The sequence below is a fragment of the Cyprinodon tularosa genome, unplaced genomic scaffold, assembly GCF_016077235.1.
Source record: "Cyprinodon tularosa strain WSP-4 unplaced genomic scaffold, ASM1607723v1 ctg525, whole genome shotgun sequence".
Classification (NCBI taxonomy): domain Eukaryota; kingdom Metazoa; phylum Chordata; class Actinopteri; order Cyprinodontiformes; family Cyprinodontidae; genus Cyprinodon; species Cyprinodon tularosa.
In genome coordinates, this window is record NW_024039258.1 from 399,718 (window position 1) to 415,679 (window position 15,962).

General features: G+C 46.4%; 1 protein-coding gene across 1 annotated transcript; it reads left to right on the forward strand.

The window, feature by feature from the left end:
* The first annotated feature begins 890 nt into the window (after positions 1–890).
* inhbb (inhibin subunit beta B) lies at positions 891–15,720 on the forward strand. Its single transcript, XM_038304086.1, has 2 exons — positions 891–1,800; positions 14,004–15,720. The coding sequence occupies exons 1-2, from the start codon at positions 1,425–1,427 to the stop codon at positions 14,804–14,806; spliced, it is 1,179 nt and encodes a 392-aa protein (XP_038160014.1). The 5' UTR covers positions 891–1,424; the 3' UTR covers positions 14,807–15,720.
* The last annotated feature ends 242 nt before the right edge of the window (positions 15,721–15,962 follow it).

Genomic DNA, 15,962 nt, shown 5'->3' on the forward strand with positions numbered 1-15,962 from the left:
TGTATATTACATGTAAATAATCAATTCAGCACTTTTGGCTCATCTGTATTATTCTGCTGCATTAACACATTATTTTATTGTGATTGATTTCTATAATATGTTATATTAGATGATGTATAGACTTTAATGACTGCATAATGACAATGTGATGTAATTGGCCTATTTGTTTTAATTCTAAGTTAAAGTAAATCTACTGATGCTTTGAAACAGCCAGTGTGTGGCAAAGTGATTAATTTATCTTTATTTTAAAAGTTTTAATTCCCCCTGGAAAGGAGAACGTCATCATTGTTCGATGCTGTAGAGAAAACAGATTGATTACATTGAGACCGCTCTAACTAGGGAGTACCAATATGGCGGCCGGTGGCTTCACTTCAGCCCCTTACTACCAACGGACAATCAGCATCGACCTCCCCAAGATGGCGCCCTTAATTTCTGCGCCGCCGCGGGTTCTTTCTCCTCCTTCCTCTGCAGCAGCTTCCCAGCGCTGAGCTACAGACCACGTGTCAGAGGCTGCAGCCAATCAGCTTCCAGCTTCTACAGACGTTGGTTCCACCTGAAGGAGGGAGGGGTGTGATGCTGCCCGCTGCCACTAGATGGCGCTGCTTGTTTACTATTAAACAGAAGCGCAACCTTCAAACTTCTGACCAAGTTTAATTTACTATAAATAAATGTTTATAGTTTGAACATTTCTGCAGAGTTTGAAACTTATTAATCATTTAATAAAATAAAGTAAAATATGCTGTAAGAAAATCAGACTTTCTCATCCTAAGCAGCGAGTTTCTACATGAACCCCGTTTGAATAAAAAAAAGAAAAGAAAAGGTGAAAAAAGAGCAAAGGTGATGAAGCGAAAAGTGTAAATGACGTAACCGTGCAGGGTTTGGGGCCGGAAGACGCTCTGAGCTGCGGCTGCTTCCCTGAAGACGTCGCGGCTCTGATCGGCCCTCCTGTGGGTGGAAATCCCACGTGGTTTCAGTGTATAAAAACTTTGGCAGTGGAAGCCCCTGCCGTGGGGTCTCAGTGAGCAGCCGGACCTGGAAGTTTAAAAACGCACGGGGACAGCGCGCACCGGGCACGCGCACACTACAGAAAAAAAAACAACAACTAAAGAAACACGGGAGAGGAAGCGGCTCCAGACGCGGACCTCCTGACCGGCTTCGTGGATGAAAGAGCTGGATGGACCCGCAGTCTGCCTCTCTCACCGATCCACAGATTGACGCTAAATTTGCGGATCGGCGCTGCGTGATGAGCGGAGGAAGGTAGAGGCGCTTCCCGCGGATCTCCCTGCAGGTTTTGGGTTTTAGTGGATTTCTGCAGGTGTCTCTGCTGGAGCAACAGAACCTGCAGATGCGTTGATGCAGCTTTAATTTCTGTCTTCCAATAAACCAACTCTGGACTCTTATTGGAGGAAAAGCTTTGCGGCAAAATGAGCCTCTATAGTTTGGGATTGTCACTGATGCTGTGCGTCATGTACGCGCGCGGCAGCGCAGAGGAGGCTTCCAGTCCTCCCCGGGAGTCGTGCGCCTCCTGCGGACTCAGGGCGCCGGATCAGTCGGAGCGCGTCAACATCGACTTCGTGGAGGCGGTGAAGCGACACATCCTGAACCGGCTGCAGATGCGGGACAGGCCCAACATCACGCACCCAATCCCAAAGGCTGCCATGGTGACGGCGCTGCGGAGGCTGCACGCCGGGAAAGTGCGAGAGGACGGCCGGGTGGAGATCCCCAACTTTGACGGCCAGGCCACCTTCAGCAGCGACGCGCAGGCAGAGACCTCGGAGATCATCAGCTTTGCAGAATCAGGTAATAAGAACTCAATGCGCGTGGCTGAGGCGACCCCTGCGTGAACCCCCTCACCTTTATTCCAGGAAAGCCCTGCAGCAGGTGAGGTGAAGACCCAACATCAATCCTGAGGGATTACATTTTATTCCTGAGCTTAATCCCGTCTGGGTTATGGACACAATGGATCAGGCAGTCACAACAACTCTTTCAAACGGCCATAAACTAATGAGATCGTGCAGAGGCATCATTTTTATCCTCTTATCACATCAGCGCGCTGCTCTAAACCCGATGACCGCCGCTAAATCCGCGGGTTTTATTCTGATGAAAATCAAACTGGAGTCCTTAAATTACCTCCATGTGGCTCCATTTAATCTGCTCCATCACTCCACCACATTTTAAACCAACACAAAACTCCTCAATTGGCCATTCATCCCCAATCTAACTCATTTTTCTAAAGTCCAAAGAGCAGACCCCCCGCCCCCACACACACAGACCCCCACCCTCTGTGCACCTCCTAAAATAATCTGTGCCCTACAGTAGCGCTGAGTGTTTGACACCAACTGTTGGTTTAACCCAAAGAAAACTTGTAATTAAGGCCTCAGCCGGTCAGGTCCTACCAGTAGCCCCAAAGATCTGCAAGTGGCTGAATTTCCAGTGGGAATGACCGGACAGTGGGAATGACCTGACAGTGGGAATGACCGGACAGTGGGAATGACCTGACAGTGGGAATGACCTGACAGTGGGAATGACCGGACAGTGGGAATTACCTGACAGTGGGAATGACCGGACAGTGGGAATGACCTGACAGTGGGAATGACCTGACAGTGGGAATCCCCTGACAGTGGGAATGACCGGACAGTGGGAATGACCTGACAGTGGGAATGACCTGACAGTGGGAATGACCGGACAGTGGGAATGACCGGACAGTGGGAATTACCTGACAGTGGGAATGACCGGACAGTGGGAATGACCTGACAGTGGGAATTACCTGACAGTGGGAATGACCGGACAGTGGGAATGACCGGACAGTGGGAATTACCTGACAGTGGGAATGACCTGACAGTGGGAATGACCGGACAGTGGGAATGACCTGACAGTGGGAATGACCGGACAGTGGGAATGACCTGACAGTGGGAATGACCGGACAGTGGGAATGACCTGACAGTGGGAATGACCTGACAGTGGGAATGACCGGACAGTGGGAATGACCGGACAGTGGGAATGACCTGACAGTGGGAATGACCGGACAGTGGGAATGACCTGACAGTGGGAATGACCGGACAGTGGGAATGACCTGACAGTGGGAATGACCGGACAGTGGGAATGACCGGACAGTGGGAATGACCGGACAGTGGGAATGACCTGACAGTGGGAATGACCGGACAGTGGGAATGACCGGACAGTGGGAATGACCTGACAGTGGGAATGACCGGACAGTGGGGATGACCTGACAGTGGGAATGACCGGACAGTGGGAATGACCGGACAGTGGGAATGACCTGACAGTGGGAATGACCTGACAGTGGGAATGACCGGACAGTGGGAATGACCTGACAGTGGGAATGACCGGACAGTGGGAATGACCTGACAGTGGGAATGACCGGACAGTGGGAATGACCGGACAGTGGGAATGACCGGACAGTGGGAATGACCTGACAGTGGGAATGACCGGACAGTGGGGATGACCGGACAGTGGGAATGACCGGACAGTGGGAATGACCTGACAGTGGGAATGACCGGACAGTGGGAATGACCGGACAGTGGGGATGACCGGACAGTGGGGATGACCGGACAGTGGGAATGACCGGACAGTGGGAATGACCTGACAGTGGGAATGACCGGACAGTGGGAATGACCGGACAGTGGGGATGACCGGACAGTGGGAATGACCGGACAGTGGGAATGACCTGACAGTGGGATGGGAACCATAACTTCAGTAAAGTTAGAAAGATATTCACAGATTCGGACTTCCGGGATCAATAACTCTCACACGAAACGTTGTTGAAACACAAATGACGCATCTTTCATGTCCTGATAGCACAGACTCTGAACTACAACAGTCAAAAAGCGTTATTTAAACGAGCCGTTCTCTGAGCTGGATGTATTACATTGATCTCTATGCACAGGCAGCGGCCAGGCGAGTGGTTAGGGACCGTCTGCAAATGGTAAAACAACAGAAAAACGTTGCAAATAAAAATCATTAACTCCACTGCCATAAAGTGCAGGGACTCCAAAATCGCCACACAGAACAAGGGACTCCAGATGAACATACTACAACTGCTGTTTTTGAAAAAAAAAAAAAAAAAAAAAAAAACACTGTATAATAATTATACTGTGTTCACTATATAATCACAGAGCTATTGATCAAAATAGGATGATATTAATGGTTAATAACAATAAGAAAATTCTAAATAATAAAAAAAGTGTATTTTTTTTCAAAAACAGCTGTTGTAGTGCGATCACCAAGAGCCCCTTGTTCTGTGTGGTGATTTTGGAGTCCCTGCACTTTATGGCAGTGGAGTTAATGATTTTTATTTGCAACGTTTTTCTGTTGTTTTACCATTTGCAGACGGTCCCTAACCACTCGCCTGGCCGCTGCCTGTGCATAGAGATCAATGTAATACATCCAGCTCAGAGAACGGCTCGTTTAAATAACGCTTTTTGACTGTTGTAGTTCAGAGTCTGTGCTATCAGGACATGAAAGATGCGTCATTTGTGTTTCAACAACGTTTCGTGTGAGAGTTATTGATCCCGGAAGTCCGAATCTGTGAATATCTTTCTAACTTTACTGAAGTGGAACCATAAAGGTTTTTTGAAAAAGAAAAATCTACAGCGCCTAATTAAAACTGCCGGGGAAGATTCTCAGTCATCGAGGTCAGAGTCATTCTAATAAAGTTAAAATCAATCCGCTGGACTTTGCTTCCACGTTTCTCTTCCATCCAGGAAGATTTTTCATTTCAAAATGCAACCTATTCTCATTATCAATTCATATGAAATGGTACGAAAAGTTATGCACCGTAATTTTGGACGTTTTGCACGTTTTTTTCGTCGTATGCGCATGCACATCTGATGCACCATTCACAAATATAGAATATAAATTAGCCCTAACCCTAAGATATAAAACAGCAAGCAACATAGTTAGAGACATGAATAAGGGGTGATTGCACTGTTTTTCCCATTTTTACGTCCTTCCGCGGATCTGTTTTTTTTTCTGTCTGCCAGCGCACTGATGTGGTTTTTTGAGGAAAAACGTCCAAAACGTACGAAATAGTGTGCATAACTTTTCGTACGATTTCATACAAACTGATAATGAGAATATGTTGCAAAATGATGTTTTTGATTCCAGCTTTCAAAAACCTCCAATGCAGCGATAGAGTTGATTCCTTCCCGCTATCATCGCAGCTCCAACCCCTTTACAGGAGAACAGAAGACCTCACCTGTTCAGCCAGACCAACTATTCCCTCTAACGACCCCCCTTTCAGAGACATAGACAGGTATGGGGCATTGCAGGCTAACAAAGAAGCCAAACGACCCCCATTCCAAAGGGGGGGACCCGTTCATCCATTTCTATTTGCATGTTTTCTAAACTAAAACCAGGCTTTGTTGGGCTGCTGGATAAAACCTGGAACTAAACGCTATTTCTGACATTTGGAATTGAAAAATCTTCCTGGATGGAAGAGAAACGTCTTCAATCTTGGAAACAAAGTTTATTTTTTACTTTTTGGAATAAAACGATGTCCCTCCTCACCAGTTGGTGGCGCTTATGTCCCTGAATGTCTGACCATCTTGAAATCAGAATAAAAAGACGAGAAACAGCAGCGGTGAATGTTCAACATATTCTCATTATCAGTTCGTATGAAATCGTACGAAAAGTTATGCACAGTATTTCGTACGTTTTTGACGCTTTTCCTCGAAAAAACATTTCAGTGCGCATTCGCAGCCAGACAGACAAAAAAAGCAGATCGGCCGACGGACGTAAAACTGGGACGGACAGTGCAATAATTACTTCTTGATGTCTCTCACTAGGTTGCTTGCTGGTTTTTATCTTCGGGTTCGGGTTGATTGTATGTTAAATTTTATGTTATTGAATGCTGCGTAAGATGCGCATGCGGACGGATATCTTGACGTAAAAATACGACAAAATACGACGGAAAAAACGTCAAAAACGTACGAAATACTGTGCATAACTTTTTGTACGATTTCATGCGAACTGATAATGAGAATACACTGAAATGTTTTATAGCTTTTTATTAATGTTCCTACCGTTAAATACGTTTATTATATTTGTACCGTTTTAAATCAGGAAGTTGGTAACTTGTTTCCATAACCTGTATCCCGGCAGATGAAATATTTTATATATAGGAGTTAAGAACAAGCAGCTCATTCAGTCCTAAATTTAATCACCTTAATGACGAATTTCATCCTATTTTTATCGCTTCTGGTTGAATCTCCAGATTCTTCATGAAGTGACGTCCAGACCGGATCAGTCTGAGCTCAGCAGGGATGTTCCTGTGGGTCAGGAAGGTCTCTGCTTTCATGGCCTCCTGTGCGTCTTCATCACCTCTTCTTTAACCTTTGACCCTCAGATTCTCCAAAATCCTTTCAGGCCAGTGGAGCCGATTAACGCCAACATGCGGATAGGTGTTTGATTGGATGGGTCTGATGAACCTGTTGGTGACATCATTGCAGCCCTGCGGTGGGCGGGGCTTTGACAAAAGGCGCCGGAGCGACCCGAGGGAAGGTGATGCTGACCCCCCTCCTCACCCGCCGGTCTTTGCCGAGGGTTTCCATGTCCCGTACTTCAGGAGCGAAGCGAGGAACCGAACCAGAGAGAGAGAGATGTTCAGCTCAGCGCCTCTCGGTTTAATTCAGTGAAAAGTTCAGATCAACCGTCATCATGGAGGAAGCAGCTTTAATGGAATGTCACTAATGATCAGCAGGAGAGCAGCTGGTTGCTCCTCAGCCTCCTTTATTCAGCTTCACATTGTTTCCCTCCTTTAACTTTGTCATTTATCAGCCGCAGGGAAACTTTATCTGATTCTAAACTCGATAAGTTTGTTTATAGAACGCTTAGAGTTCATATTAACGTTTATCTGATCGAATAAGGGGGGGGGCTGTTAGCGGCTGGCCTTTCAGGGGGAAACTATTCTGAACTACAACTGAAACAATTCACCGCATTGATTAGTTATTGAACAAAATCAGCAACTAATTCAGTAATTGATTGATCGTTAACTGAAGTACAGGAACTCTAAAACGGGGGGGGGGGGATTCCAGTTCCTGGGGGCCGATTTCCTGCAACTTTTAGCTCCATCCTCAGCAGGGTTTATACAGGAATGAGTAACTTTAATTTAATTAAATAGAAAAATTATTTGAATCCCATAAATAATTACCTGTGTCTCTCAAATATATAAAAAATATAAAACCAGGATGAAAACCTTCGTCTTTACCTTCAACAGGCTGCAGAAATGTCCTGATTTCCTCTAATTCAGCCACTTTTGTTGAAATTTGCATTTTTTTTGCAAGTTTATTTTCCGAACTTACAGCTTTACGATCAACCGGACGTAGTTCTGCGCAAATAAATAGCGATATAATATATGTGAGGAAATAGTTTTTATAATCTTGTTTGTTTGTTTTTAAATGGAACTGCATTGAGTGATATTTGTATAAAGCACTTAATGTAATTAGATAATAGCATTTAATGAATTTAACCCCAATTAAGGCCTTAATTAAAAATAATAATTTAATTAATTTATGATATCTATGATACTCAGTATACTGGGTATGCTGATATCCAATAAGCAGTCGGTTCCTCCAGAGTTTTCTCCATCATCTGATACTTTATTCAGGTGTGGTGAAGCGAAGGCGTTGCAGGACGGCGGCCCTCAGGAACTAGACTTATCCACCCCTGATCTAAAACCTGCCTTCAGCTGACAGAGCCACACACTTAGACCAAGATTGCAATAAAAAAAAAAACTTTTAATCTTTCAATCTGTTAAATCCTGAACTCCTGAAATGTAAAATGATTTAGTTCCAGCCGCTTTTATTCCAGAAGAGGAACTTTACATAATTAGACTTTCAGGAGTCTTTGGTGATCTGATGACTATTTGATTTGCTAAATAATCATCAGTTGCAGCCCTGAGGACCCCCCCCCCACCCCCCCTGCCTCCCCCCACCCCCACGGCCTCCCCTCCAACCAGCTGCTGCAGGTGGAGGCATGAAGCAGCCCCCCCCAGGTGCCCTGCTCTCCAGTCGGGGTCTGCTGAGGCATGCAGGCATCAGAACAACGACCTGACATGACCTCTGATGAAAGGAATGAATAAAACCATTAAGCCTGAAAATAAACTAAAAATCTGAAAGTTACAGAAGTTCAGCAACTTTATGTTAAACCGTATTTCTGCGCCTGTCAATCAAAGTTCATTAAAAACCAGGCAGGAGTCGGAGATACAAGTTATTGAGCTTCAGGCTGTAGAAGCGTTGAAAGTAAAAGTTGTTTAGATTCCCCCCCCCCATATGTATGGCTGGGTCACGTGCGTGCTCGCTCTCAACTCGTGCGCGCTCACTCTGGGCTCGTGCGCGCTCGCTCTGGGCTCGTGCGCGCTTGCTCTCAGCTTGTGCGCGCTCGCTCTCAGCTTGTGCGCGCTCGCTCTCAGCTCGTGCGCGCTCACTCTGGGCTCGTGCGCGCTCGCTCTCAGCTCGTGCGCGCTCGCTCTGGGCTCGTGCGCGCTCGCTCTCAGCTTGTGCGCGCTCGCTCTGGGCTCGGAGCTGTCGAGGCACGTAACGAGGCGCTGCGCTGAAAGAGGCCGGGTTACTGACTTGTAGCCCTGAGGCGTGTTTCCAGTGTTTCCAGGCAGGAGCTGCTGATTCCTTCATGTTGGGCGTGTTTTGGCGCGGCTCGGTGACACGCTCCCCACAGGCCGCCGTCCAGGCCGCCCGCCCGCCTGGGCGTGGCTAAACGTGCAGCGATGGAGGCAGATGTGCGTTTAAAGCGCCGCGGGTTCCAGCTGACGAGCGGAGAGCCGGTCTGAACAGGTCTGACTGAATGTGGAGTACGGGATGGGGGAGCTCGTCTTTGGTGGCCACCTGTTGACACTGACACACGCTAATGAGGGGGCAAACACGCCGTCTGACGGCTTTGAAGGGAGCATTGCAGCAAACTCCTGTTATGGAAAGCTTTCAGCTTCCTGATGGCGACCAGGAGGACGGCGGCGGCGGCGGGAAGCAGCCGGCGTGACGCTAACGCCTCCCATGTTTGGCCTGCTGGTGCTTTCTGCTGGAGAAGCCAGCGGCTCGGATGCCCTGCCGCACCGAGGCCGTCTCCAGGAGCCTCCTCACCCCCCCCCCCGCTGGATGCAATGAACCCGGCGAACCCCTCGTCCTCCTCTCTGCTCCCCTCGGATCTCCTCCCTCTCCTTTTAGGTCCTGTCAGTTTCAGCGCGGGACTCAAAGCCAACTGGGCTTGATCCCAGAACCGGCCCGTCAGAGCGGACCAATCAGGAGCCGCTCTGGGGGTCACCTGATGCAGTGATGGAGAGTCGACAGAGAGAACAAAGCGCTGGTCAGAGAATGAAAAACAAAACGCTCTGAATCAACAAGTCAGAACTTTCCCTGTAATAAGCCATAAGTCTGAACCAAGGACCCCCCCCCCATCCCTCTAGAGCTACGCTACCTGCGCTAAATATAAATATGTAATAATATTGATATTATCAAGTACTAACACATTCTATTCAGTTTATTTCTATAGCTCCAATTCACATCATGTCATCTCAGGTCACTTTCCAGTTCACCAGATCATCCAGTCAGATTGATTCAAAGTTTTCTATCTAAGGAAAACCAGCTGATTGCATCGACTCATTGACTCTTCAGCAATCCCTCACACTAAGCATGCTTGTAGCGACAGTGGAGAGGAAAAACTCCCTTTGAACAGGAAGAAACCTCCAGCAGAACCAGGCTCAGTGTGAGCGGCCATCTGCTGAGGCCCACTGGGGTTCAAGGAGGCAGAGATGACATGATGTGAATTGGAGCTATAGAAATAAACTGAATAGAATTGAATCGATTTCAGTGATGGAACGTAGAACAAGGAAAAGCCCTAAACACACAAAGTTGAGTTATTTATTCTTGAGCTTGTAAATACAGTCATAAACAGGAAAACAGAGTGTTTAGTTTTTCAAACATGCCTTTTATGTTTTTATCTTAGAACTCAGACTCTGTACAGAAATTATTTGTTTTGCAATAAAAAAAAGTGTTTTTTCAGTTTTTTTTCACTGATAATTTTATAGCCAAAGGTTCCTTAAAAAAGATTTTTTTTACAAACTCTAACTTTTCCACTTGCAGAGTTCTGGATGGAGCACATTGACAGACTGAGAGGTTTTTATTATCTTAGATGCAAAAATGTACAGAATGTTTTGCTATTTTGCTATAATTCCTGCTCTAAATGGGTCACTCTGTCTGATAAAGGCCTGTTTTAGAGTCGCTATACTCCAGTTAATGATTCATTGATTAATAAATGAGTTATTTCCATAATCAATCAATCTGATTAGCTGTTTCAGTCCTAGTTTTTTCCTGATCAGTTGGTGTGGATTTGAGTTTTATTGATGTTTCACTATAACTTATAAGGTTTTGGTGAAACATTAACGACCGCCTGGCTCTACTGTTCTCTGATGTGATGATGGGTTAATCTATGCAGTGATGCAGACCTGCTGCAAACATGCGGCTCAGTCTGGGGTTGAACCGTCCTGTTTGACTTTGGTCACGCTGGCCTTGATAACTCAAAGAAGGTTGGTTCATTTAGCGCGCTGCAGCCTGAACATCTCTACGCTCACTCCTTTATTGAATCACTGTGCAACAGACTGGATCCTCTTTAATAGGGATTTATGAGCATGAAAAATACAGATTAGAGTGTGAAGGTGTGAAAATATTGAAATGCAGATGCCTCACGGTCAATGTGTGAGATTTGAGAGGCCTTCAGCTGCAGGCCTGCAGGGCTGAGGCTGGCAGGTGGAAGAAGTTCAGCTTTATTTCTGCAAAAAGTCGTCAGGCTCTGATAGAAAAACAAAGTTAGAACAGCTCTGGCTAAACACCCCAGGTCCTAAAGAGCTGCAGTTCATTTCAAAGTTTGTCGCAGCGCATAATCCTCTCTGCTTTTTTATGGCTGCAAAGTTAAACCTCTTTGGTCGACTGGCCTCCAAGTCGCCCTAATGCTACGTTCAGATCAGCAGGAGCAGCAGAAACACGCGTTCTGCTTCATTTTTGCTGCTTGTACCAGTTTAGTTCTGACGCGCGGCTGAAGCATCTCTGCTGCTCTAGCTGCGCGGTGGTAAAGTGGGTCTGATGCGCGGTGGGCGGAGCTACTCTATCCTTTCTCTGCCTGGAACAATGGCGGCTATATTAGCTGTGATCAGCGGGTAGAAAGTAGTTAGAATCTATGTTGAAGTGAGAAAGTCCTCCTGAAAACATGGTCTGTGCAGTCAGTTCATCCAGATTACCATCCTGCCTTCAAAGATTATTTCTCTGTGGGAGCCGCTCAGACCCCCACATACCGGCGCTGCGCTGTCACTGGGAATCCCCAGCAGCAGCTGCCTCAGGCCCGCTCGCCTCTCCAGGGTTTTCCCCTCCTGTTGGTGGCGGCTGGAAGTAGATGTTAGCGTTTTTCAGGTCTGTGCTACAAACTGCAGGCAGCAGGATAATAAAAGCCAACATATTCTGCCGGCAGGTTTCTACATTTGAAGTTAATTTAGGCGTTAATAAACTGTTTCAGAGGAGTGATCATAGCGCTCTGCATCAGCAGTGCTGCGTCTGACTCCCTGCCAGCTCCCAGATCAGCTTCTCTCATTGGTTGATGTCCAGCAGCTAAAGGTCAATGTTTCCAGCAGCTGCTGCTTCTGAAGCGCCTCAGATGCTCAGAAGCTTATGAGGCGCCAGCGTGCAAACTGATTGTAGCATAAGGGTTGGTGTCTCTGCACGCCTTACTGGCTAGCTGGTAATCATGCTAGCTGGGAGTGTAGCATCGTGGCCAGACTTTAACTTCTCCAGGTGTCTCTCCACCTTTTGTCCTCTGAAGGCTGCAGAGAGGCAGCGGGCGAGCCAGGTTCCCTCTGTGGCCTCTAGAAGAATAGAGAGGAATGAAAATGATGTTCCTCGTCCCTCAGGGGGGAAATAAACACAGGGTGAACACAAGGTGTGGGAGGGCAAACGTGCAACACAAGAAGAAACACTTCATGGCTATAAGTTATTAAAGACAGCAGGATGCAGCATCTAATCAGGCTTCAGTGGAGACATTCATCGAATTACAAATTCACAGAGGCCGTACCAAGTGAGTTTTCAAAACCGGGATGTTACAGAATCAAGTCTTTTTCAACAATGTTGATTTTCTTTTTAACGGTGATTGTCTCAAAATGAGACCAAACCAGTGCAGCTAAATACCTTATTTAAAAGACAAAGTTAACTAAAGTGTTGGCACCAAACATTTCTGTAAATCATCAACTGTAATCATGAAAATAAAAAGCTGTTTTCCTGCTGTTTAGGGATGAAGTGAGATGAATACAGAAAATCGTTCCCTTGACCAAATGATATTCCAATCTGATTCTTAGACACGTCTAAATGCTCCTGATTCACGGTTGGCATTAACAATCCGGGCTTCCTTAGAACACATGCCAACCCCACGGTGGCTGAATGTGGCTGTAAAGCTTTTTGATTCAATCAATGAATCAATTAGAACGTATTTATAGCCCTTTAAAACAACCAGCAGGAATCCAAAGCGATTAACAAAATGAGTAGAATCACAAAATAGAAAGTGTGAACATAGAAAACACTAAAATTAAGAAGGTTACAAAGAAAACAAACAAATAAAACTGTCAAACCGCTGCTAAATATTAAAGGAATAGACCGGTCAGCAAAGAATAATCAATGGATCATTATTTATACCTAAAACTAATAGTTCCGCAGTGATTTAATGAATTTAGCGTTAATCAGTAAAAAAATAAAAACAGAGAGAAAACCCGTAATATGTAGCCAGCATTTGGAAGAAGAATGTTTTCAAGATGACTTGGATAATAGCGCGTTGTGACAAACACCAGATACAGCACTGGGACTTGTTTGGGGTAACGTGTTCCAGAGTCTCGTGGCAGAAACTGCAAAAACCAAATCACTCCAGTGTTTATACCTTCACCTTTGGCTTTTAAAACCAGCTGACTTGAAGACCGCACTGACCGGTTGTTCTCCCGCAAAGTTAAAATTTGGACGAATACTCTGGGGTAAGACCATTTAAAGCTTTAAAAACAAACAATAAAATCTTAAAATCTATTCTAAAATGCACCAGGAGCCAAAGCAGAGCGTGGAGAACAGGGATGATGAATGATTGGTCAGTTTGACTACCAATGGTCCAGAGGTGTCGCTCTGATTGAGGGAAGGACTGATATGAGAAGCAGACAGAATTAGACTTGAGACTTGACCATGACCTAACCTGACTCCGCCAGATGGATTAGCTCCACATATCCATCTGGAAACCTTCCGTTGAAGTAATTTTGGGAAGGGGTGAAAATACTGGTTAGCTGATTGGCCTATGTGTTCTTTCAGTGAAGAAATACTCTGTAATTCCGATAAAACTTGCTCGATAGCCACGCTAACGCTAGTTTCATCGGCTGAAGCCGCCATGTTCTTTAGACTGAACTGTCGCGCTTCTCGTTGCATCACACCTCAACCCGCCTCAAAGCCAACGCTGATTGGACGTTCGTTTGGTGAACGGCTCCAAATTTTCTTTAACGGAGAGTCTCCAGACTGATTAGCGAGTGAAACCTTGAAAGCTCGCGAGATCAGGATGGTCTCACGAGGCTAACCATGACCAGGTTCTCAGTGAAATCTCCTTAAAAGATTAGTTTTTTGGTAAATGCTGCGTTCAAACGTTCTCACATGTCAGAGATTCGTGTTTAAATGCTATAACCAGGCAGATGGGTCAACGGACTCAATGTTGAGCTTTTCTAGTCCTACCAACCAAAGTTTGGGATTAAGTGCATCACCCAGGGCCACATAAAGATGATGTCTCCAGTTGGTTTTGTTTGGTTTTCCTGTCAAACCATCCCGGTTCATAGTTTGGAGAAACTTCCTCCTCAGTCAGGTCTAAGGAGAAGACATTCCAGCACTTTGTAAAGTTCATTCCCTGTCAGATGTTCATGTTTTGGTTAACTATCTGGGGATTGATCAGATTTCCTCTGTTTTTGCTTTGTCCAACAGATGAAAAGACAAACCCAAAAAGTGGTCTGTACTTCCTGATCTCCAACGAAGGTCACCAGAACCTCTTTGTGTACCAGGCGAACCTCTGGCTGTACCTCCGTCTGCTGCCCTCCGGACCCGAGAGGGGACTCCGGAGAAAGGTCACTATCAGAATTCACTACCAGGAGGCTGGGGCGGAAGGAGCCACAGCCGGGGGTTCAGGGGGGCACTGGATCCTGGTGGAGAAACGTGTTGACCTGAAACGCAGTGGCTGGCACACCTTCCCGCTGTCCGAGGCAGTGCGGGCCGTGTTTGGCAAAGGCAGCCGAAGGCAGGACCTGGAGGTGCAGTGCGAGGACTGCAACACTGCCGGAGTGGCTCCGGTGCTGGTGGACCCAGGCGACCCGTCCCACCGGCCCTTCCTTGTTGTGCGCGTGAGGCAAACGGACGGAAAGCACCGCATCCGCAAGCGGGGCCTGGAATGCGACGGCACCAGTGGTGGGTTGTGCTGTCGGCAGCAGTTCTACATAGACTTCCGCCTCATTGGCTGGAACGACTGGATCATCGCTCCGGCCGGTTACTACGGCAACTACTGCGAGGGAAGCTGCCCGGCCTACATGGCCGGCGTCCCAGGCTCGGCTTCGTCATTCCACACAGCGGTGGTCAACCAGTACCGCATGCGGGGGATGAGTCCTGGCTCAGTGAACTCCTGCTGCATCCCGACCAAGCTCAGCACAATGTCCATGCTCTACTTCGACGATGAGTACAACATCGTGAAGCGGGACGTTCCCAACATGATCGTGGAAGAATGCGGCTGCGCCTGACCGTACCCGTCAGAAACCACCCTAAGAACAAGACTCTTCTGTGCAAAACATGCATCCATTTATCTGAGCAAACGCGCCGCGCTGGTCTAATTCAGGAAGCGCAGCACCAGGGGACGTGTCATCATCCACAGGAAAAGACGGGAGGGATGTCTACCAAATTATACCTTGCTCTAGTTTGCCATTTCTAGCTAAAAAAATAATGGCCCATCATCTCCTCTGAATGAAGTTGTTCTCTTTTTAAAGCGCTTAAAGACAAAGACAGGATGGACCAGTCAAAGTGCTGGTATCAAATCTTCTTCCAACCCCTCTGAAGTACTTAGAAAGTTTTCATAAAGCACTGTCTGATAGAAACAAGAACACCAGCACTTCCCCACGGTCGACCGACGCGGTCCGACTGTCCCTCCCGGTGGAGTTTGACCAGCAGCGTCTGCAGCGGCGGAGGCCGGTCGGAGTTTGTTACCGAGCCGCTGCTCTGCCAATCACTAAGGTCTCAGAGGTGCACTTTGCCTGAACCTGTGGACTCGGAGACGCCACAGGGCGGTGCAGCACTTGCAGGTACTGAAATGCACACCCTGAATAGCACTTGTATACGAATGCCTTCCTAGGGTCAGATCGCTAAACAAGTGCCACATGAGCTATGCAATGTGTAGAAGAACCCTATAAAACCCATAATAGACTTTAGACTGAACTTTTTCTTCCTTTCCTGAGTCTCATCTTCATTCCTCAGCTGTTTAATAATACTTGAAATGTGATCCTTCGCTTCGGTCCAAAGCGAACGATTGTTGTGATGTTTGCACTGAAAGGTTGTGAATTTAATGACACAGAAACTGCCATTGAAAAGTTATTTTTGTAAAGATAATTTGAAAAAAAAAAGTTTTATTGTGGAGACGTAATGAAACCAAAGAGGCCCGGACTGAGCGGCGGTGGCGAGGCCCCGCGGCAATGGGAAGAAAAAGGCCGATCGCCGTATTCTCATTTCTCAGCTCTTTCTTCATCCTTTTTTTGTACAATCGATATGATTTGATTGTTCATCTTAATTTTATTTTTGTTTTGTTTTTTCTATTTAATGAAAAAGTTATTTTTAGTTCATTTTGAATCATTAAGTAAAATAAATGTCTCTGTACAGTTTATGTAATATAAATGTTTTCTTAAATAT

Excerpts from the sequence above, each read along its gene's own strand:
- inhbb (XM_038304086.1), top strand. The coding sequence starts at position 1,425 with ATGAGCCTCTATAGTTTGGGATTGTCACTGATGCTGTGCGTCATGTAC. Across the intron at positions 1,801-14,003 it reads CATCAGCTTTGCAGAATCAG|ATGAAAAGACAAACCCAAAA; the intron begins GTAATAAGAACT and ends TTTGTCCAACAG.